Source organism: Myotis nattereri, assembly GCF_964212035.1.
Source record: "Myotis nattereri genome assembly, chromosome: 8".
NCBI lineage: Eukaryota > Metazoa > Chordata > Mammalia > Chiroptera > Vespertilionidae > Myotis > Myotis nattereri.
In genome coordinates this window covers 67,553,970-67,575,038 of record NC_138083.1, presented here as the reverse complement: position 1 = coordinate 67,575,038, position 21,069 = coordinate 67,553,970, and the positions used below count along the sequence as shown (strand labels likewise).

The window sequence follows — 21,069 nt, the reverse complement described above, 5'->3', positions numbered from 1 at the left end:
GAAGAGACCACTCGGGGCCTTGAGAGGATGCACTCTGGGAAAGGTTAGTTTGGAAGGAAAAGAGGTGAAAAGAGAATGGCTCCAGTCTGAAATGGCAGGACTAGTGTGGGCATCATGGCTCAGAAGGGACCCGAGGGTGGCCATAACCGTGTGGGTGCCTTTAAGAGGAGGGAGTCTGTCAGAGATGTCGGTGCTTCCCAAGGTGTGGCAAAGGAGGGAGAGAAAAGACGGGAAGAGGTAACAGGAAGGAAGGTGGGAAGGTGGTGGAAAGGGAGGGAGAGAGAGGGAGACAGGCATAGGGCAGCCTCGCCAGTCTGCAGGTCAGATTCCACCAGGGAATGAGATTACCCCGGCTGGGCAGACGGGCCCAGGGAGCTTCAGAAAGATGGCCGGGCCCTGAGAGAACCAGCTCACAGCCGGGGACCTAGACGACAGGCTCGGGTGTGCACAGTGTCTGCTCCAGCGTGTGTTCTGATTGGTCTGCTTGCAGCTAGTGTGGATTCTGGTTGGCTGGGCACCAGTCTGACCACGTGTTGAAGTATTTGGACCGCCATTCCAGCACCAATCCCAACCCCAGATCCAAATGGGCCTCGCAGGTTGGGGCAGAGGATGGCTCAGTGACTTCCCTTGGACCTACCCTGACCCCTGGGTACATGTAAGACCAGGAACTCTGGCAAGACACCCAGGAGGAGGTGGGGGACACCTGGGAAAATAGACACATTCTTCCACCATCGCCGTGAAATGGGAGGTCAGAACCCAAAATAAAGGTGAAAGGCAATAGAAAGCCCGTTGCGGCACACCGTGGCGCAGGCCTGCAGGGAAATCTCGGTCGTCCTCACCACTCCTCTGCAAGGGGAACACACACTGTCCTCGATTTACAGGAGGAAGCTGAGGCTCAGAGGGATAACGTCGCTGACTAGGGGCCACGGGCTCACTGCCCCTCCGTGTGGTCGCGGAGGCCTGGGCTCATTCCAACGTGAGGCTGGCCACACCACCCCATGCCACCAGGGTCGGCCCCCAAGGAACCACAGATCAAGATCTTTGTATTATAAATTGACTTTTAATAATAATAAAAAATCTATCATGAATTTAATGGAGAATCTGTACATTTTAAAGTAAACCAGTGCACGAGGCCTTGCCCTCAAGGGCCCCTCTCCGTTTCCCGCCAGGCAGGTCAGGTCCTCATTTGCGTCGCATCACCAGTGCCCAGCAACAAGCCCGCCTCTGCAGTCTGATGCTCAGGAAGGCGGCCCCCGGGGCTCAAGGGTCCAACATTCTGGGGGGGCTTCGGGAAACCCACACCTGCTCTCACCACCAGCCCAGGACAGAACGACACCTCTCTCTTCTGCCTCAGCTGTGACATTTCCCCGCTACTGTACGGGAGCTCGAGGGGATGAACTGCGGAGAGGGGCCCTGGGGGGACCTGGCGCCCAGAAGGCAGATAGGTTGTCTTCCTGTCTCCCTCCCTGGCTGGCTGAGAAGTCCCAAACGCCCTGCCCCGAGCGAGCATCAACAAAATAAGTTACAGAAGCCACCACCCAGGGTTTCCTCTGACCCTCTTACCTGCAGAACACACTTGCGTGGGGACAGTATCTCAGGTGGGTGGTTCAGTCCCCTCCAGTCCCTAGACCTGGCCCAGCCGCCTCTCGAACCCTTACAGCCAGTCATTCAAAGAGAGGAAAGCAATTCATTCTAATACTGACCAGCTAATAGGTACCTGTAAGCAATACCTTGTGACCCTAATATTTAAAAAGATGAAATACTGACATGTTTTTGAATTTTCAATAATTTAGTTTTTCTTTTTCTTTTTAGTACTGGGGAACGCTGTCAAGACTACCTTATGATGGTCCCGTTAGACAATACACCTTTCTTTGAAATTTAAAATACATAATCACACAACACGGGGAGGTGGGGGGGCGGGGGCGGAGTCTCAAAGTAAACCATAGAGATTTCACGCCACATAAATAAAGTCAGGGCCGATCTCGTGCCCAGGGCTGACGGCTCAAGTCCCAGTGGCGGTGCTGTCGGAGGCTGGTGCGGCTTCCGAGTGTCCTCTTGGGGACAGATGTTGCGCCCTGTCCCTCTGTCTTCCTGGCAGAGGCCCGCATTTCCGAGTCCACTGAGCAGGTTAGTACAGGGGGAGTCTGGAAGCTAAGGTGAGGCGGCGGGGACACGTGTCACCTGGAATGTGGACTTAGAAGGAAACCAGGGTTTCAAAGTGCAGGTTGAGCCAGCCCGAGGGAGCCAAGTCCGTGGGCCTCCGACTGCGGTGGCCATGACCTCTCCCGTGTCCCCAGGGCCCTGGCTGCACCCATCAGCTCTGTGGGTCCCCAGCACCCCGTGGGTTTCTGGCGGAAGTGTGGAAACATGCGGGCCCGGGCCTATCAGCTTGCCCGTCCGAGCGGGGGCACGGCCTGTCCTTGCAGGAGGTGATGGAGAAGGCTGGGCAGGTCCTGGAGTGAGGCCTCGGACGGGCTCTGGAGCAGGCCAGCACGACCCGCTGTGTCCTCCCAGATCCCAGCTCCAGACAACGCAGTCAAGCACCAAGCGTCTGCGCGTTCAGAGGTCTCCGTCCACCGGCGGCTGGCAGAGGCGGTAGAGCCTGGCGATGGAGGCGAAGAGGATGAGGAGAGGCCGGGGCGGGCTGGGGCCTATTATTAATATGACTTCCATCTTTACTTGAACAGGCAGTCCATGCCCAGAAAACAAAACTCAGTCGATGTCTTAAAGCACGCAGAGTGAGAAGTATTTATGCTGCCCCCACTCTCCCCCGGGCCTCCTCCCCTCCACAGGCAGCCTCCGCTCCCTCCAGCCGCCCAAGGGCTTTACACACAGAGCCGGCCTGCGTGGGGGGGGGGGATGTCTACATGTGTGGGTGTGTGGGTTTCTTCACACTAATGGTGGCAAACTAGTCACAGTGGTCTAGCCCTTGAGTTTTTTCACTTAATAAATTATAAGCTTGGGGCCTCTCCCGGCAGGACACAGAAAGCTGCCTTGGTTTTCTGCATCGGAAGGACACTGAGTTCACTGTCAAGTAAGAAGGAGCCACTAATGGCTTCCAAGCAAAAGAGGCAGATGTGCCGTGGGGAGAAGGGCTGCGGTGACGCGGACAAGACAGCGTAGCAAAGCGGCACAGAACCCCAGCTCTGCCATTCACTAGCTGTGTGACCGCAGGCAAGACCCTTAACCTCCCTGAGCCCCTGGGGCCCCCACTGCCAACTGGGCACAGAAGAGCATCTTGTTCACAGAGTTACTGTTGGAGTTGATATAGGGAAAGAGATCGGAACGGTGCCTGGAGCGGGGTAAGTTAACAGATAAAAGTACTCAAGGGAAGCGAGGGTGAAAACCGTAAGGTCTGCGGGTGGGGGCAGTTCTCAGCCCGGAGGCAAGGGCTCTCCTGGAGAGAGGAGGGCAGGAAGCTGCCCGATCACCAGCCGTTTCCTGGCTTTGTCGACATCCTGGGGTTACGTGAGAGCTGGGTGAAGGGCACCCTCTGTACTGCTTTTGTAACTTCCAGTGAGTCAAACTATTTCAAAACGGAGTGATTTAAAAATTGTGAGCAGTACTGATAGCAAACTGGGGCAGTGGGATGGAGAGAGAAGATGGACTTATGTGAGGCACTACTGGGAGAGAGGGCAGCACAGGGTACCATGAGCCTGGCTGAAATCAATGTGGAGAGATGATGGGGTCCTGAGGACAGGAAGCAGCCGATGGCCAGAGGGCCCGAGAGTAGCGAGGCGGCAGAGCAAGGCGGGGGGGGGGGGGGATCCCATCAAAGCCTTGCCCATGGCTCATTTGGGGGGCTCTGTGTCATCTTCCCAGACACAGTAGGTGCTCCTCTGGGGAGTAAAAATCTGAGCATGCTTGTCACTTCCCAAAGCGGGGCCCCCATAAGTGAGAGGTGAAGCCCCATGTGACTACCCAGGGGTCTGCCTGGGGTGAGGCCTGGAGTTTGATGCCAGCCCAGGTCCTGGTCTTCCCTGCGGAGAGGAGAGGGGGGAGGGGGGACAGCCACTCACCGAGGTGCGCCCTGGGGCATCTGATCCTTGACCCGCAGGTTTTTGGCCAGAATCTCCACCCTGGGGCCCTGGGAAGAAAGAACCATGAGACTGGGACCTGCCTCCCCACGGGAGTTCATGTTCGGGACATTTGAGCAAGCACATGTGTGGGTGCGGTGCGGAAAGGAGGGCAACAGGCCCAGAAGCAGAAGTCAGCTGGGGAGAAGGGCCACAGGTGAGGCTGATGACTGCCCAGCCCCAGATGGCCCCCTCCTCCTGCTCTCAGCCCAAGGTGCCCAGGCCAGGACGCCCTGCAGCCTGGCAGGACCGCCTCACCTGCTTCCGCATGATGTCCGTGGCCTGCATGATGCACTTGGGTAGCAGCCCGTGGCTCCGAGCCAGGATGGCCGCCTGCTCCAGGGAGACACTCAGGGTGCTCCTACAGGGAGGGGCAAGGGGGACGGCTGGTGAGACGTGCACTTCCTGCCCACCACGTGAGGCTTCTGAGACCGCACACGCAGGAACGGCCACCATCCGACCATCACCCATCACAGCATGGCAGGCCCTTGGCCTCCTGTCCTCCTCTCCCCAGGAGAGCCCTTGCCTCTGGGCTGAGAACTGCCCCCACCCCCAGATAATTGCTGGACTCACTCCCTACCCCAGGGGTCTCCTCTCCAAGAGGACCCCCCTCCAGCACACCATGCAAAGCCAGCATGTGACTGCTTCACTGCACCCTCTGACTTGTCAGTGTCATGCAGCGACCCCTCTGCCTTTGCTCTCTGGTCCTCCCAGTGCCCAGCTCCCAGCTCACCTCTGCATGCCCGTGCCACACATGGCGATCTGGCAAGCCCCCAGGCGGTAACAGAGCTCGGAGGAGACGGGGATGAGGCTAGCACCCAAGCTCCCAGCGGCACCAGGTTTGGGGTGGACAAAGGACTTCATGAGACGACAGAGCTCATCCAGAGCATTGATGGGACGAATCAGCTGTGAGGTGCACACACACATCCGGACAGTCCGAGGAGGCCCCCACCCAGCCTTCCACCCCATATACTCCCTCCAGTCCAGCTCAGTTACTGCAGCGTCCTCCCGGCTCCCCTCACTGGGGGTTACAGCCCCATTAACCTTCCCCAGCCCCTGCTCAAGGACCATCTGTGGCTCCCCACTGCCCCACAGGCTGGCATGCAGTGCTCAGGATGTATTTCAGGCCCAACCGTCAAATCTCATTCTCCTCACCTGCCCAGGTGTGCCCCCAACTAAGCCTGAATGAAGTGCCCCCTCCAAACTGTCTCAACCAGCCCCAGCCGCCCTCCCCAGGAAGAGCCTTCCTCCCGCCCCAGCTCCTCCACTGCACGTGGAGGCAGGAAAGGGTGATCTGCCAGTTCTGTCATCTTAATATCCTGCCAGCGAAATTACAGACCCCCAAAGGGCCATGGCCACCACGTCTCTCGGGACCCCCAGCCTCACAATCTGAGGCCAGTACCCCCTAAACCGCTGTCAAACCGGAGGCCTGCCTGAGGCTAGGAAGTGGGTGACAGGCCCGGAGCACGGGCCCTCGGAAAGCCCCCGAGCCCCGCACACACAACACAGCAGGTGGCGCACCTGGTCTATCTTCACCGCCGTGGTGCTGGCATCTGTGGGCAGGTTAGACCGTTCCAGGTAGAACGCCCTGAGAGAGAAGATACGGGCTTGTGGGGGGTGTCCATGCCCCCATCCAGGCAGCCCCCACCCACTGCCGCCGCGGCCCATCTGCCCGCCCACAACGCTCAGAAAGAAACGACTGAGAGAGCCTTGCACAGTTCTCCGCGCTCCGTCCCTGCCATAGCCCGAGGGGGGAGCAAAAGGGGCCTGCCAGGCACCCCTCAAATGCCACCTCTCCCTGATGGCCCGTCCTGGTCAGCTGGTCAGCACCTGACACCACCCCCCCAACCCCTGTCCTGCATCTCTGTCCTCTGGATACTCTCACCACTTAACACGCTGCATCCATTTGTCCCCTGGCGTACTGCCATCGCCCCCTCTGGAGCAGGACTCGGTAACTTTTTCTGGGAAGGGCCAAGCAGTCAGTATTTGGGGCTGTGTGGACCAGTCTCTATCAAAACCCTACTGAGCCTGGCCACTGTAGCACAAGAACAGCCGAAGACATCCATACGTAAATGAGCGTGACTGTGTGCTAATAAGACACTATTGACAAAACGGGGGATGAGCCAGACAACTGCTGCTCCAGAATCTATGCTCCATGAAGAAGAGGCGTTGTAGGCCACTGCTGACTCCCGAGCAAGCACCCAGAACAGAGCCTGGCACCCATGTGCTGAACGAAGGAAGGAATAAACGAAGAATCAGAGATGTAATATTTTCAATATTCAACAGCAGCATGGAGCAGATTGATGGCATCGATCAATCCGGAGATGCCAGTTTTAATAACAAAACTGGGTGTTTTCCCTGAAAGCATCAGCTTCCATTTCCAAAGAGGAAAGCCAAACCCCAAACAGTACAGCACTTACCCAGCCCCTGAAGCTTGGTCTACTGACCTTCAGCCTCCTTTCCCCAGGGGAGAAGGTGGGGAGAAGGAAGGGCTGGGGTGAGGGTGGGGGCAGGGAAGCTGCGTCCCTGGGTGTGAGGCTCCCTCCTGAGAATGTGCCCCTGCTCCCTCCACTTCTCTCAGGGGGTCTCCTCTGAGCCGGGCCAAGGCCCTGGGGGCCACACCCCTTACTCACAGGCTCAACAATCCCACCAGCTCCCACCCCACATGAAATGAGACAGGCAGCTCCTCTCGGTTGCAAGGACCTGCTTGGAAGCCAAGCAGACCCAGTTCCAAGCTCAGTTCAGCCACCATCCAGCTCTGTGGCCTGGGGCAAGCTGGGCACCCACTCTGGGCTTCCGTTTCCTCATCTGTGAAGTGGTTTAGAATGGCCAACCGTGACTGTTGTGAGAACCTGATGAGCATGTGTAGGCAGAGGGCCTGGCACACAGTAGGTGCTCAGAAAAAGGCACTTTGCCCACTCCCATGCTGGGGGCCTGCCTGGTGCCCTATATTCTAATACCCAGTTCCCGCAGCAGTGTCCAGATTCCTGTCCCCAACATGTGCCCCGGGCAGATACCTGAGTTTGCGGTAATACTGCTGAACCTTCTCCAGGGACTGGGTGTTGATCTCCTGTTGCAAGTCTTCCACCACCTGGCTGCCTGGAGGAGGAGGCCCCTCTGGGTTCTCCAGGGCTGTGAAGGAAGAAGAGGGCGGGCAGGTGGTGGGGTCCCGGTGTGCTCTGAGCCTTGGGTGTCCCCTGTGGGCCCCCCTCAGCACCCCACAGCTCACCTTTCGTGAAGAGCACGGTGTGCAGCCTCAGGCTACCCCCACTCTCCAGGCGGGAGGGCAGCTTGGAGAAGTGGTAGCTGTCGAGGTAGAAGATGACCTTCAGCGCCTGCCGGCTGCCCTCAATGTGGTAGAAGACGTCGGTGTCTGTGGGAGGACATGGGGGGGCCGGACAGGTCACCACCCAAGCCCAGGGGAGCCCTGCCCACCTTTGTTAGGGCAGCTTCAGACCTTCCTTCAGACCTCCAGTGGGATGTCCTGTTCTCCCCACCCCAGAGGGGTAGCCTTAGACCCCCGTGCCTCCTACCTTCAGGGTGGCATCCTGGGTCGCCCTGTCTGCCCTCAGACCTCCCTGCCCTCCCATCCTCCAGGGGAGCCTCAGACAGCCCAGTGCTCCCACGCTCAGAAGAGCAGCCTCTGACCTTCCTTTTCACCTCTTTCAACGGGTCCCAGTTCCCACTGCTCAATTCCTAGACCTGACACTGCTTTCATCCAGCTGGAGGGTTATCAGTGTTTGTCTTCAGAGCCTCACGAATGTTTCCTGTACTCCTCACCTGGTACCCCAGGCCTCTGCCTGCCAAATGCTGCCCTCAACCAGGACCTGCATTTATTTACACTCAGAGGGTACAGTTTATGGGAGGCATGGTATCAACACCCTATCTGGCACCGTGGCAGACATCATTAATCAATCACTAATACCCCATCTGGCACCTATGGCAGACATAACTAATCAATCAATAGTTCTCCCTGAGCCCAACTTTGCCTATTGATAGAACTGACCATCAATTCCAACTGGCACCTGAAACAAGATCTATTGTCCCTCTAAATTTTCACACATTTTCAACAGGGTGAAATCACCCCTAAGGAGATGAAAATTGCTTCTTGAGGCAATGGCCCAAAGAGAAAGGACTCTTTTTATGTATAAAGCACAGGTACACATACAGTACCTCAACAGACAAAGAGTATATCCGTGGTATTAAAATGTAATGGGGTTGCAGCAATTAGGAAAAAACTAAACCGACTCCTTACAGAGGTGATAATTTTTAAAAAGTTGAGAATCACTGATCTAGAGCAGTGGTTCCCAAACCCGCCCAGTCCCTGTCAGCACAGGTCTGTGGGCTCCACTTCCAGAGTTTCCGGTGCAGGTCTGGGATGGGGCCTGAGGGTTCGCCTTTCTAACGAGGTCCCAGTGGCTGCAGGTCCAGCGACCACACTCATAGAAAAGTGGCAACAGATCCCAGCCCAGGGGTCCTCAATCCTGGCTGGACCTCACAGTCACCTGGAAAGCTTTTCTAGAACCCCAATGCCCAGAATCCACCCCACAGAGTGACTCCACCGGCCAGGGCTGAAGCTGGGATGGGGATCGGTGTCTTTGAATACCAGCAGCTGGGGCTGAGACCTGCTGGCGGGCCTGTGGGCTTCAGGAGGCAGGAGCCACGGCCATATTTCTCCACAGTGGCCTCAGAATTGAAAACTGTGCCTAACACATATTATGTGCTCTAATTAGGGATGTGTGGATGGGTGGAGAATGAGTGGATGAATGGGCTGGTAGGTGGATGGAGGATGGATAGGTGGGACGGTGGATGGGGATGGATAAGTACAGGGATGAATGGGTGGATGAACGGCGGGAAGGTAGAGGGAGCGAGGAAGGGAGGGAGGGACTTAATTGCGCTATAAATTCTTAGAAAATATTAACAAGTCTTCACCCCAATAATGGATATCTCTAGAAATTTTAGTAAGAACTGGGTACTGGTTGTTGTTCCCTTTTAAGAGTTTTTGGAGACAGTGGGGTTTATACAAAAATATACTCTCTTTTTCCATGTACGTTGAGAGCATGAGGTTTGAAAGTATTGGGTCCCAGGTCAGCCTTGGGCAGTTGGCCTGGGGGAAGGGTGGTCCCCAAAGCAGCTCCCTGAATCTCAGGGAGCGGGAGGAATCACTCACTGGCCACATAGTTCTCATCCAGCTGCTTGAAGGAGAAGGAGACGTTGTCCAGCTCCGACAGGGTCACCCAGAGGTCCTCCAGCATGGTCCGTTCCTCCTTCTGCAGGAGGGAGACGGGGAGGAGGAATGTCAGATGCCACCCCTGCCCCAGGGTTCACTTCAAGATGCTGTGACTCAACACCAGCCAACACACCCGCTGTGGGCCTACCAGGCACCGGGCTCCGCTGGGCTCTCAGGGGCTGGATGTGAAATCGGGTTCCCTTGTCCTGAACCTCCCAAGGCTAGAACCCAGCTCTGCTCTAATGTGCTGGGTGGCCCTCTTGCCCGGACTGTCCAGCAATCCAACTCAACCATCTCAAACATAGCACGCCCCCAAAAGTCCTTCTTTTCCTCCTCACCCCCCTGCCATGGGCCCCATCTCAGCACAGAGCCCTAAACTTTGACCACAAGGACTTCTTGATTTCTCTCTCTGCTCACCCTATACACTGCCCATCTCCAAGTCCTGATAGGCCAGTGATGCCGAACCTTTTGAGCTCGGCGTGTCAGCATTTTGAAAAACCTTAACTTAACTCTGGTGCCGTGTCACATATAGAAATTTTTTGATATTTGCAACCATAGTAAAACAAAGATTTATATTTTTGATATTTATTTTATATATTTAAATGCCATTTAACAAAGAAAAATCAACCAAAAAATGAGTTCACGTGTCACCTCTGACACGCGTGTCATAGGTTCGCCATAACTGTGATAGGCTGACCTTCAAAACATACCCCAGATCCAGCATCTCTCTCAACCCTCCTCACCACCCCCAACACAAGACCCCCTTCTCCAGAGGACTCACCAGCCTTTTCACAGGTCCCCCTATGCCACCCTTCCCCCGGACACGGGGCAGCCAAGGGTAAAGCCGGAGATGCAGAGGGAAAGGGCAGCCTAGGGGTTACCAGACCTACAGGCAGACTCCTGGGGCTGCCCTGTGATACTGCTCAAAGCCTCTGACCCCTCCCTCTGCTTCCAGAATAAAGTCCTAGGCCCTATGATGTGGCCCCGCTGACATCATACCCTGATCCCCCTGGCCTGCTCCCCTCCAGCCACACTGGCCTCTGTTTGGGACCTTTGCACATGCTGTTCCCTCCGCCCAGCACACTCTTCCTCGGACCATTTACCTAGCGGGCTGTCTTGGTACTCAGGTCTCAGCTCAAACGTCACCTCCTCAGAGAGGGCATCTCTGACCATTTAAATCCAAAGTAGCGTAATCACTTTCTAAGTCTTCTGTATAACTACCTCCTGTCCGTCTCTCCTCCCTCTTCCTTCCTTCCTTCTTTCCAACCTGCTTCCCCCAACTAGAAAGTGAGCTTCCGACACCCTGTGCCCAGCTCCGAGCCTGGCACGCGGCGGTGACTGGTGAGCTAACGCACTGGGCTCTTATCTGAGGACAGAAGGTGAGGGCTGAGTGTTCCTGGGACCTTTCCAGGCCCCGGTGGCACTTTCCAGGAACCACGTGAAAGCGATCTGTGTGCAAAACGGGCCAGCAGAGGGCGCACCTAGGCCACGCTTTCCCAAAAGCCAGCAGTTGTGGCTTTCAGCCCTGCCTGGGAAAACGTCCAGGAAGCTGTAAAGCAGCGGTTCTCAACCTGTGGGTCGGGCGGTCGAACGACCCTTTCACAGGGGTCGCCTAAGACCACCCTGCATATCAGATATTTACATTACGATTCATAACGGTAGCAACATTACAGTTATGAAACAGCAACAAAAATAATTTTATGGTTGGGTCACAACATGAGGAACTGTATTTAAAGGGCCAGAAGGTTGAGAACCACTGCATAGAGGTTGGGGAGCTCCCGACTGGGAACATGGGGTACAGGACCAAACAGTACAGAGAATTGCTGCAGGCTTCATTTCTGGGGGATGTCGGCTCTGGGCCCCAGCACCCTTAAATGATGAGTCCTGGGTTCTGCCTTCTGGGGGCCAGCAGAGAACTGGACCTGCTTCTGAGCCCTGAGTGACAGGACAGTGGGATCAGAGATAAAAAGGAGATGCAGAGAAAGCAGGGCAACCTATGGGCAGGAGGGCCTACAGTTAGACGCCCAGAGTTCAAACCTGGATGCCTGGGGCTCAGCGCTCTCATCCCTAAAATGTGGGAAGTGAAAACCCTGCCTCGGAGCTAGTGCAAGGATTAACTGAGATGCTGTCTGCGCCAAGGAATTTCACCTGGATTATTACAAAAGCCAGCTCACTGGCTGCCCGGCTTCTGTTCCTGCCCTCATGGCCTTCCCCACCAAGGAGCACGAGTGGTTCTTTCAGTGTCAAAGTCAGACCCCATCCCTCCTCTGCTCAAAACCTTCCCATGGCTCACACCCACTCAGAGTACCAGCCAAAGTCCTGCAAGTCCCCACACAGTCTGACCCCAGTCAATTCTCAAGCCTCACCTCCTCCTGCCCCAGCTTCTTCCGCTCTATCCATAGGGCCACCTTGCAATTTTTCAAACACTGCCTGAGACTTCTCCCAGAATCCTCATGGCTCATTCACTCTCCTCTTTCAGTTCCTGGGCAGATGCCACCTTCTTAGTGAGGCCCTCACTGGCTACCTTAGTGAAACTTTCCATTGCTGTCACCCCATCTTTTCCTGTCCCCTTCCCTGCTTAATTTTTCTCCTTACTTTCATCGCTATATATGAGGGTTTCTCAAGTGTGACACTATTGGCATTTCGGGCCAGAAAATTCTCAGGGGAGTGGGGACCACCCTGTGATTTGTAAGATGTTCAGCAGCATTCCTGGCTTCTACACGCCAGACACTAGTAGCACCTTCTCTCCCCTCCTTGTGACAACCTAAAATGTCTCCAGACATTGCCAAGTGTCCCCTGGGAGGTAAACCTACCCTGGTTGAGAACCGCTGGTCTACATCACTTATTTTACTTATTTATGTCTATCTCCCCCCACTAGAACTTAAGATCCCTGAGTACAACTCTGTGCTTGGCCCATAGCTGATCCCCAGTGCCCATAACAGTGGCATACAGTAGGTGCTCAATAAACAGCTGCTGAATGAACCAGTAGGTGAGTGAGCGAGAACCTGAGTGAGTAAGCAGTTCTCCTGCCCAGGCTCCCAGGGCACTCATCCCTCTTCCCCTCACTCACCACAGTGGCTGGCGACAGCAGGGACTGGCAGTGCAGGAGGACGCCGGTGGCCGCCACCTGCTCCAACCACTTGCGGCTGGCATCCCGGCTGCTCTCCTCGTACTCGCCGTTGTTGTTGTAGCGGTAGCTGAGCGCTGCCAGGAGCTGCTCAGAGAAGGTGCACACCGCGGCCACCAGGGCCTGGCAGAAGATGGTGTCCCTCCGCAGCTGCAGCTCGGTATCTGGAGAGCGGGGATGGGCTCGCTGGGCAGGTGCTCCTGCCCCAAGCCCCCAAGCCCAGGCCCAGAACCAACCACCAGCCCCAGCAGGCCAACCATCTGGGGCCAGCTTGCCAAAAATCAATCCCAGCCACCAAAAGCCAACCCCACAACGATCAATTCTCCAAAAGCAAGCCAATTTACTGAAAATCGCAACTCTCTCATTGATCCATCTGCCTTGTGATTTTTCCTGAGGCTTTCCCAAAACCGTACTCAGTTGTTTCTCCATTGGTTAGGGGATTGCTCAACCTTGACTGGCAGGACAGCAATGACGCTAAGCATGTCTGCCAAGCTCCATGCTTTAAGAAATGCCGTTTACCATTTTCTCTATTTTTGAGAAGCCTCTTCCTGCCTCCCCTTCCTTGCCCCTGTCCTGACGTGGTTTGCAGAACTGGCTAATTTCAGGCAATCATTCATCCAGGGCCCGATCCTCTGGAAGGAATTATTTCCAATGACTGGCTCTAGTCAACTGATTTTCAGAGACCAATTTTGACCTAGATCTTATTTTAGCTGCCACTTGGCGGAGAATTTCTGGAAAGAAGGGAGGGACAGAGAACACCACCCAGCTTCCCCGAGCCCACCATCTGCCCTTCCCTCCTCCCCATTGTCTGCCGGGTGGAAGTCCCACGCGGGGCTGAGGACTCGACTGGACATCAGTCCTCTGTCTTTCTGTCTGAGACTTGGCCCTGGACTCAAGAGGAGGAAGTGCACGAGGTCTAAGGAGTTCTGGGTGCAAGAGCCACAGAGTCACTCCCTCCCCCGGGTCCAGGCCCTGATGACCACGAGGACATCAACCTCGGCCGGCAGAAGAGGCGTCGCTGGGCTGCCGTCATGAGCACCACTGCCAGCCAGGGTGCCCTCTCCTGGATACGCCTCTGTGCCCATCACAGAGAGCGGCTGCTTCAAGCCCTCACCTGTGCATTTCAGCAAGGCCAGGAGCAGCTGGTTCTTCCCATCTGGAAGGGGAAGCAGAGAAAAAGGATGAGACGAGAGGTTAGCACAGATTCGAGCAGAGCTGGGTCCTCCCAGAAGGCCAAGGCCCAAGCCCCAAGCCCTGCGCAGGGACGCTCTGGATAGGAACAGTTGCGCTAAGCAGCTCCGATTGAATAGTGAGTGAATTCCAGAAACCCTCAATTTCCAGGGGATGGAACCCCAACTGCTAGCTGTACCCCAACTGTTTACATATACCCACCAAACAGAGCCTGGAACCAGCCCCTCCAACTCCCGGGCCAGAGCCCCCAGCCCACACCTTGCACATGCATGTGGACACACGCTTATGTGCTTACACGTTCATGCAAGCACACAGGCACGTATGCACATTCTACACAGCCACAGCCCTGCACCCGCATAGACCAAGCTCAGACCTTCTGAACACAGGCCTAACATCCTGTTCTCTTTCCTTCAAAAAAAGGCTCTTAGGCCCAGAAGGGGTTTAGAAGAAAACTCTGAAAGGCCAACTCAGGCGCTGTTCCTGGGGGATGGCTCTGAAGCTTGGCCCCTCCGGCTGTCCTGGTCAAATGTCTCCTGGTCTAGGGTCCTTCTAAGCCAGGATCCCGGACTCAAATGCTGCCTAGGGTCAGGCAGGCAACTGTGTGAGGCAGACACCAGGAAGCAGGCAGTGATGAGGACTGTGGTGAACTGGAAGTCACCCCTCTCCCATCTAAGACAGCAGCTGCCACTCATCACCCAAGTGTGACTGTGGGACTACAGGCCTGTTAGTGCCAGATCCCCTGACTGTTCAGGAGTGGCCAGAAATCTAGATTTTTATGTGACATCTCAGATAATGAAGCACGGGCAACCGATTCACTTTTTTTTATGCTATATCATCAAAGCTCATCGGTGGGCCCAAGTCTGATCAGGGACCCCTAGCTTGTGGCCTTGACAATAAATAAAAGGAACTGAATTAAATCTACAATTTCTGAAAAAGAAGGGGTAAGTTCAGCCTTCTCAGCCTCCTGACTCTGCAAGGGTGCCCCCGGCACCCCAAATCAGACGTTCCTTAATCATGTGCCTGTACACGGTTCCAGGGCTCTGCCCAGGGCAGAACACTCACCTGAGGAAGGGGCATGACTCCTCCTCATCCCCCCTGGACACGGAGATGGACCCACTCCTGACCCTTCCACATTCCACACTAAGAATCAACAGCCACAAACCTGCCACGTTACCCTTCCCGGCCCAACTGACCTTCCACGTATTTCTGAATGTTGTCCACTAGGGTCTTGATGGAGTTGGGGAGGTTCCAGGGGTCCTCTTGGATGCTGATCTGGATCAAGCTCCGGCCACGAATTGTACACTCTTCTTTCTGTTTGAACTCTGGGGCAGGAAAGTGATATGAGGGCAGGAAAGGGGCAGAGTCGCTTTGGAGAACAGTGGCACAAAGGCCTATGTCCCATCACCAGATTCCAAGGCTCAGAATCCAAGAGCAAGGATGCTGGCAGGACTCGGGTACTATCTGGTCCACGGAGGGTAAATACATGGCAAGTGTGCTACTGACTCATAGTACCACGCCCATTGCAGACATCACTCATCAATCTTAGCACACCATCCTGCTAGTTGAGGTGTAACTCCTCACCACTGATACCAATCCAGTGCAGACATCACAAATCAATCACTGCATTCTCTTCTCCTAAGCTTGCAGACATCACAAATCAATCAATGCATTCTCTTCTCAGGTACTGCCTCCACATAGCCACACCAATCAAGCTGGCACATGACTAAGGAACCTTTAACCTTTTCCCTATACAGAGGAGGAAGCCCAGGCACAGAATGGGGAGGTATCTTGCCTAAAGTCACATAGCTGAGTTGTGACAGAGCTGAGACTTGAACCTGACCCTGGCAGTCATAGGCCCCTGTTTCTTGGGCCTCTTCCCTGCAACAACGGCCTGGATTTCTGAGATATTTATGGTTCTGGTTCCTCTGGGCTTGATGTTTCTGCTTTCTGAGGTCCGATCCTGGAAGAGATGATCCTGAGACAGCAGGAGGGGTAGCTGAGCTAGGGCAACCCAACTCTCCACACTTCCTACCCTCATTTAGGAGCAACTGCCTGTTTCTTTTCCTATCTCCTGCACCCAACTGGGAGCTCCTGGAGGTCAGGGCAGTGTCACATTCATCTCAGGACCTCCAGTGCCCAGCACAAGGTCTGGCACAAACTGGTTCCTGGAAATTACTTACTGGATGGATAGCTTCATGGATGGATGTGTGGGGAGTGTATGAATGGATGGATGGATGAGTGAATAGATAGATGGTAGATGGATGGGTGGATGAGTGGGGAGTGGATGGATGGATGGATGAGTGGGGAGTGGATAGATGAATGGATGGATGGATGGATGATTGGGGAGTGGATAGATGGATGGATGGATGGATGAGTGGATGGATGGATGGTGGATGGGTGGGTGGGTGGATGGATGGGTAAGTGGGTAGATGGGTAAATGGGAGGAAAGGTGGGTTGGAGGCCATACATGTCAATTCTTTTTCTCTCAATCATGTCAAGAAGTAAGTCCCAATTTGGTGGGTGAGTCCTTAACACTTCTTTACTGATCCTTCTCATGAGGGAGGAGCAAAGCACTCTGGGCAGGCAGCAGACCCTGACTGCAGTATGACGACATTTTTTGTGGCTGTTTCCATGGAGTTTATCACAGTCATCGTTATTTCATGGCATGTTATACAGGTTTTCCATATATGGGGAGTTTAAAACGTTCCTTCCAAAATTACATCTTTTAAAGGGAATCACTTTTTCAATGAAGTTATGTCAATAATAATGCAGGCAGCAAATGAATATGCTTTTTAAAAATATAAAGACGTAGGTAGATTCTGTGAATGTGAGTTGCATGATGGAGGCGGGCTGCAGGTCCCCAGGGTTGGTGAATTGTGCTCCAGTCCCTCCCTTCCTGTTACAGACGGGAAGGCAGAGGCCCAGGGAGGCCCAGGGACCCACCCAGGGGTCCACAGATTTTTTTTTCTGTAAAGAGCCAGGTAGTCCGGCCAGCGTGGCTCAGTGGTTAAGTGTCGACCTATGAACCAGGAAGTCATGGTTCAATTCCCATTCAGGGCACATGCCCAAGTTTCAGGCTCAATCCTGGTGGGGTGTGTGCAGGAAGCAGCCAATCAATGATTCTCATCATTGGTGTTTCTATCCCACTCTTTCTCTTTTCTTTCCTCTCTGAAATCATTAAAAACATTTTTAAAAAGAGCCTGGTAGAAATTGTTTGAGACTTTGCAGGGCTTACGGTGTCTGTCATGTGTTCATTTATTCTATTTTGTTTTTATTCCTCTTTATCAGTGAAAATATCATTCTTGGGTCACAGTCTATACAGAACCAGACTATGGGCTGGATTTGGCCTGTGGGCTGAACTTGCTGACCCCTGGACAAGCCCTTAGCCATTGGGCAGGAGAGGGCAAGGCCGAGAGTGTGAGCCCGGGCCCTGCCCCCGTCGGCACCCATTCCCCATCCTCGCCGTCTCCTTGTTAGATGCTGGATGTCATTCCCAGCCCTGCGGAGGGGCGCCCCTGTGCTCACCTTGCAAGCAGTGGTCCATAGGGAAATGCTTGGTCTCTTCAAAAGCCCTGCTCATGACTGGACCCTTGAGGAGTGCGTGGATGGAGTCCACCTGGTGGCACGAGGCTCGAGGTTAGTGTGGCTCCTGTGGCCTCCAGGTTGCAGCGACCCTCAATTCCCAGCGCCTGACCCAGGTTCTGGCTTATGGGTTCTCACCCCGGGTGACGGGAGAAACCCAAGGTCCGGCCAGGGGTGGGAACAAAGGTCCTACCTGGTTAAAGAGATGTTCCAGGCAGCCGTGAAGCTTGTCCTGCTTGTCTGATGGAATCCGCATGTCACAGGGCAGCTCGTCCCCTGGCCAAAGGAAGAGGCCACAGCCATCAACAAACTATTTCTGACCCATCTCACACCCTCCCAACCTCCTCCCAAGGAGGCTACGTCGCTGCAGAGCTCCAAAACCCACAGTGGATTTGGAGTCTGGCAGATTCGGATCCTGGCTGTGTGACGCCAGGCAAATTTCTTGACCTCTCTGAGCCTCAGTTTCTTCACCTTCAAAATGGGCAACAGGAACTAAAGCATTACACAACTGTAAGTCATTGTTCTTCCTTCCAAGACTCTGCAAATGAGGAGACTGCGAGCCAGAGAGGAGGAACTGGACCCCAAGTCTCCGATCCATCCCCCAGCTGCTTCAGTTCAATCAGCCGCCACATGGAAGCTCCTTCCTAAAACCTCCCCAGGGGTAGTTTTTATAGCCGAATATCTTATGTGATGAAATATTTATCTAAAGTTCAGCAATATCTTCAACGTTACTTGTGCTTCTCTTTCTTCTGTTAAATTGGAAAAAAAATTGAAATTAAATTTTTATGCCCTTACTACCACTGGAAGGTCACACAACGCAGCTGTGACCGCGGGAGCTGGGGAACCGGGAGACGGGGTTGCAAGGGGGAGGGAGGCTTGTCACCACCAGCCCTCCCGTGCCTTTTCAATTATGAAGCAAGTGGATTTATAGCCTATTCGCAAAATAAAAAATTTAAAAGCTGAAATCAATGAAACTAAAATCAAAGCACATTTCAGTCTTTCAGAAAAAGCTGTAAGTTCAGGATGATCTAATTTATAGAGTACAATGTCTGTCTGTCTGTCCACCCAGCTATCACCCACATGTCCATCTGTACAGACTGTGCTCACCAATGGTCTCCACACGTGACGGTTGGTCATTTCTGGGGGTTCTGACTTATTGTCATGTACTTCTTTTGAACTTTCCTATGTCGTCTGAATTTTTGGTTTGAGCACGTGTCATGGAAACCACCAAGTCGTCCTGTTTTAGTGACGTCAGAGCAACTCATCGCAATCTCTAACTGCATCATGTATGTTTTCATGTGTTCCGTGCCCCATGACATTCGTGGAGAACGTCAGCTCCACAAGGGCCAGGATCTTTTGTTTGGTTCCTTGTTGTGATCCCAGCACAACAAAGGTGCTCAATAAAATGTGCTGAATGAGTGAATGAAAGGAAAGGCACTCCCAGACTAAAAAACATTGTATACGATAACACCGAGTAAAGTGCAATAAAATAAACAAAACCAAGTCCCGCTGGGGACCCCCTGCCCTCGAACAGGAGCCGCTGCACTCACCAGACCCCATCTCGTCGCTGCCCAGGTAGGAACTGTTACTTCTCACGCTGGTGTAGGACAGGACGGAGTCCCGATTGCTGTTGCACTCGCTGCAAAGGGGCAGAGAGGAAGACAGGAGTCACCCTCCAGCTCACACCCTCTGGTCCCCGCACCCAGAACCCACTTTCTGAGTGTAGACAAAATCCCTAGCTCCTCAGAGGACAACTGGTCCAGAAAGGGCGCGGCGGACCGCCCAGCAGTGCCAGAGACGGGGAAGGCTCCCCTGAAGGATTTTCTGATGGTGGAGAAACACTCTGGGCCCCGGCACAGAAATGCAGGAACAGTAAGAGGACAGTTTTTTTGCTTTTATTTGGGAGTAAACTTCCGTCACTCCCCTCATGGGAGAAGCCTGGTTCCTGGACACGAGTGCACATGCCACCCTCGGCCACACGGTTCCGTGTTTGTCTCCCCCGCCTGGCTGGGAACCTCCCGAGGATAGGACCGTGTTCTCTTAGCTTGTGTCCCAGGAACTCAGAAGGTATGGAAATCAAAAACCACAACCCTGAACTTCTTCCCTTCACCTTTTTGAAAATTAAAGGAAAAATCGGAAGACCCAAACATGTCAGACTGGAAACCCAGAGAGATGGGGAAACCTCGGCTGTGGACACGAGGCGCCGGGAACATCTGCCTATACAGGAACTCCGCCAGAAACACGGGCCAGTCAGACCCCCTCGAAGACTGACAGACACGAATGCCGGGAGGCTGGGGCGCAGGTCGTTCATGTCAAATTCCAGCCGTTCTGTATTTTGCCCAAAACAACTGAAGCGCCCTCCAAGGTTCTACTCTCCCCACGCGATCCAATGTTACAGAACCGCTCCCTGGAGCCCACGGCACTGTTTATTTGTGGGAAGGACTTCCACTCACCCACCACATGGTTTATTACAAGAAATTGAATTTTTAGTCCATTTAACCCACTAATTAGGACTTCACTGATCTTGTTATAATTAACTTAACCAGTAAAAAAACAAACAAACAAACAACTCAGACCCTCTCAGACAGAGTTAGGAGGGGAAAAACTGCCTTCCTCCTGGGGTCAAGTAAAAATAAAGTGCTTGTTGCAGAAACCATGTAAGTTCTAAGACACACCACAGATCTCGACTTCTTCTCTGACCGCATTCCATCAGCGTGCGCAGAGCGGCCCCGGAGCAGAATGGACGGGTGGTGGCCACAAGGGGGCAGAGCCCACAAGGGGGCAGAGCCTGCGATGTTAGCGTTGGGGGCTTAGATAACCCCCAGAACCACATGGCTTAGCAACAGTGCCCCATCCCACTGCTTCCTGGAAAATGTCCCTCTAATTCTGACTTTCCCACAGATCAATGGCCTCAACCGTCCCACTGGCCACCCATGTCAAACCCCAGATGACGCCCGCAGCTGCCCCCACCTGTAGGAGTCACGGTAGCTCATGGTGTCATGACCTGAGTCCTCCTGATCCTCTTCAGACACCTTGAAACACACTTTCTTGATGCCCCCGTGGTCGGTCCTGTCCATCTCGCTCTCTTCGTTGACCAGTGGGGAGGACGAGGTCTCCTCAGCCAAGGGCGGATGGCAGGACCCTCCCGAGGTGGGCTCCGTGATGGTGGACAGCAGCCTGTGGGAGCAAAGACTTTGAACTCAAAGGCACATGCCGGTGGATTTAATGGCCTTCATGGAGGCTCCAGGCAAGGTCCTGACCTCAGGCCTCACCTCTGACCCTAACAGAGGAAGCCATCAAATGCTGTGTTCCCATCCCTGAGAATCCCACTGGCAGCTCCGCAGGAGCACTTATCCCGTCCCTCCTGTAGGGGGCATGAGAAACAGCGGTTCTTTATTTCGTGGCCAAGCTACACAAGGTTCAAGGGCATAGAACACGACTGGGAAAGTTGCTGCAGAGGTTCAGAGAGCACATCTTTTCGGCGTTGTAGGCCATACGATCTCAGTTACAACGACTCAACTTCGCCGCATTCATGCGAAAGCACCACAGACAACATGGGAATGAATGCGCATGGTTGTGTTCCAATGAGACTTTATTTTAAGACAACGAGGCAGTGGGCTGGATTTGGCCCACAGGCCATAGTTTGTCAGCCCGTGGCACAGAGTATCATTAATGGTCAAGTGCATAGGTTTTTAAAACAGACCCCAGATTCAAATCTCAACGCTGCCACTTGCTAGCTTAGAGACCTACAGCAAATTATTTAACCTCTCTGAGATGAGGTTTCCTCTTCTGTACAATGAAGTAATATCAGCATCTATGTCCCAGGCTGGTATGAAAATTAAGGGAGTTAAAATATGTACAGT

At 54.0% G+C, this 21,069-nt stretch overlaps 1 protein-coding gene across 1 annotated transcript in view; it reads right to left on the bottom strand.

The window, feature by feature from the left end:
• Positions 1 to 1,043: 1,043 nt before the first annotated feature.
• The window catches only part of PREX1 (phosphatidylinositol-3,4,5-trisphosphate dependent Rac exchange factor 1), a gene marked incomplete at its 5' end in the record, with an annotated part of 175,399 nt that continues 155,373 nt past the window's right edge, over positions 1,044 to 21,069 (bottom strand). The window contains 15 exons of the mRNA XM_081096665.1: positions 1,044 to 2,602; positions 4,020 to 4,087; positions 4,335 to 4,437; positions 4,810 to 4,982; positions 5,598 to 5,664; positions 7,094 to 7,208; positions 7,306 to 7,449; positions 9,247 to 9,346; positions 12,377 to 12,597; positions 13,548 to 13,589; positions 14,818 to 14,946; positions 17,150 to 17,240; positions 17,400 to 17,482; positions 18,757 to 18,845; positions 20,177 to 20,383. Of these exons, the coding sequence (XP_080952791.1) occupies positions 2,560 to 2,602; positions 4,020 to 4,087; positions 4,335 to 4,437; positions 4,810 to 4,982; positions 5,598 to 5,664; positions 7,094 to 7,208; positions 7,306 to 7,449; positions 9,247 to 9,346; positions 12,377 to 12,597; positions 13,548 to 13,589; positions 14,818 to 14,946; positions 17,150 to 17,240; positions 17,400 to 17,482; positions 18,757 to 18,845; positions 20,177 to 20,383 (1,675 nt within the window). The 3' untranslated portion in view covers positions 1,044 to 2,559. The remainder of the gene's footprint in view (positions 2,603 to 4,019; positions 4,088 to 4,334; positions 4,438 to 4,809; positions 4,983 to 5,597; positions 5,665 to 7,093; positions 7,209 to 7,305; positions 7,450 to 9,246; positions 9,347 to 12,376; positions 12,598 to 13,547; positions 13,590 to 14,817; positions 14,947 to 17,149; positions 17,241 to 17,399; positions 17,483 to 18,756; positions 18,846 to 20,176; positions 20,384 to 21,069) is intronic.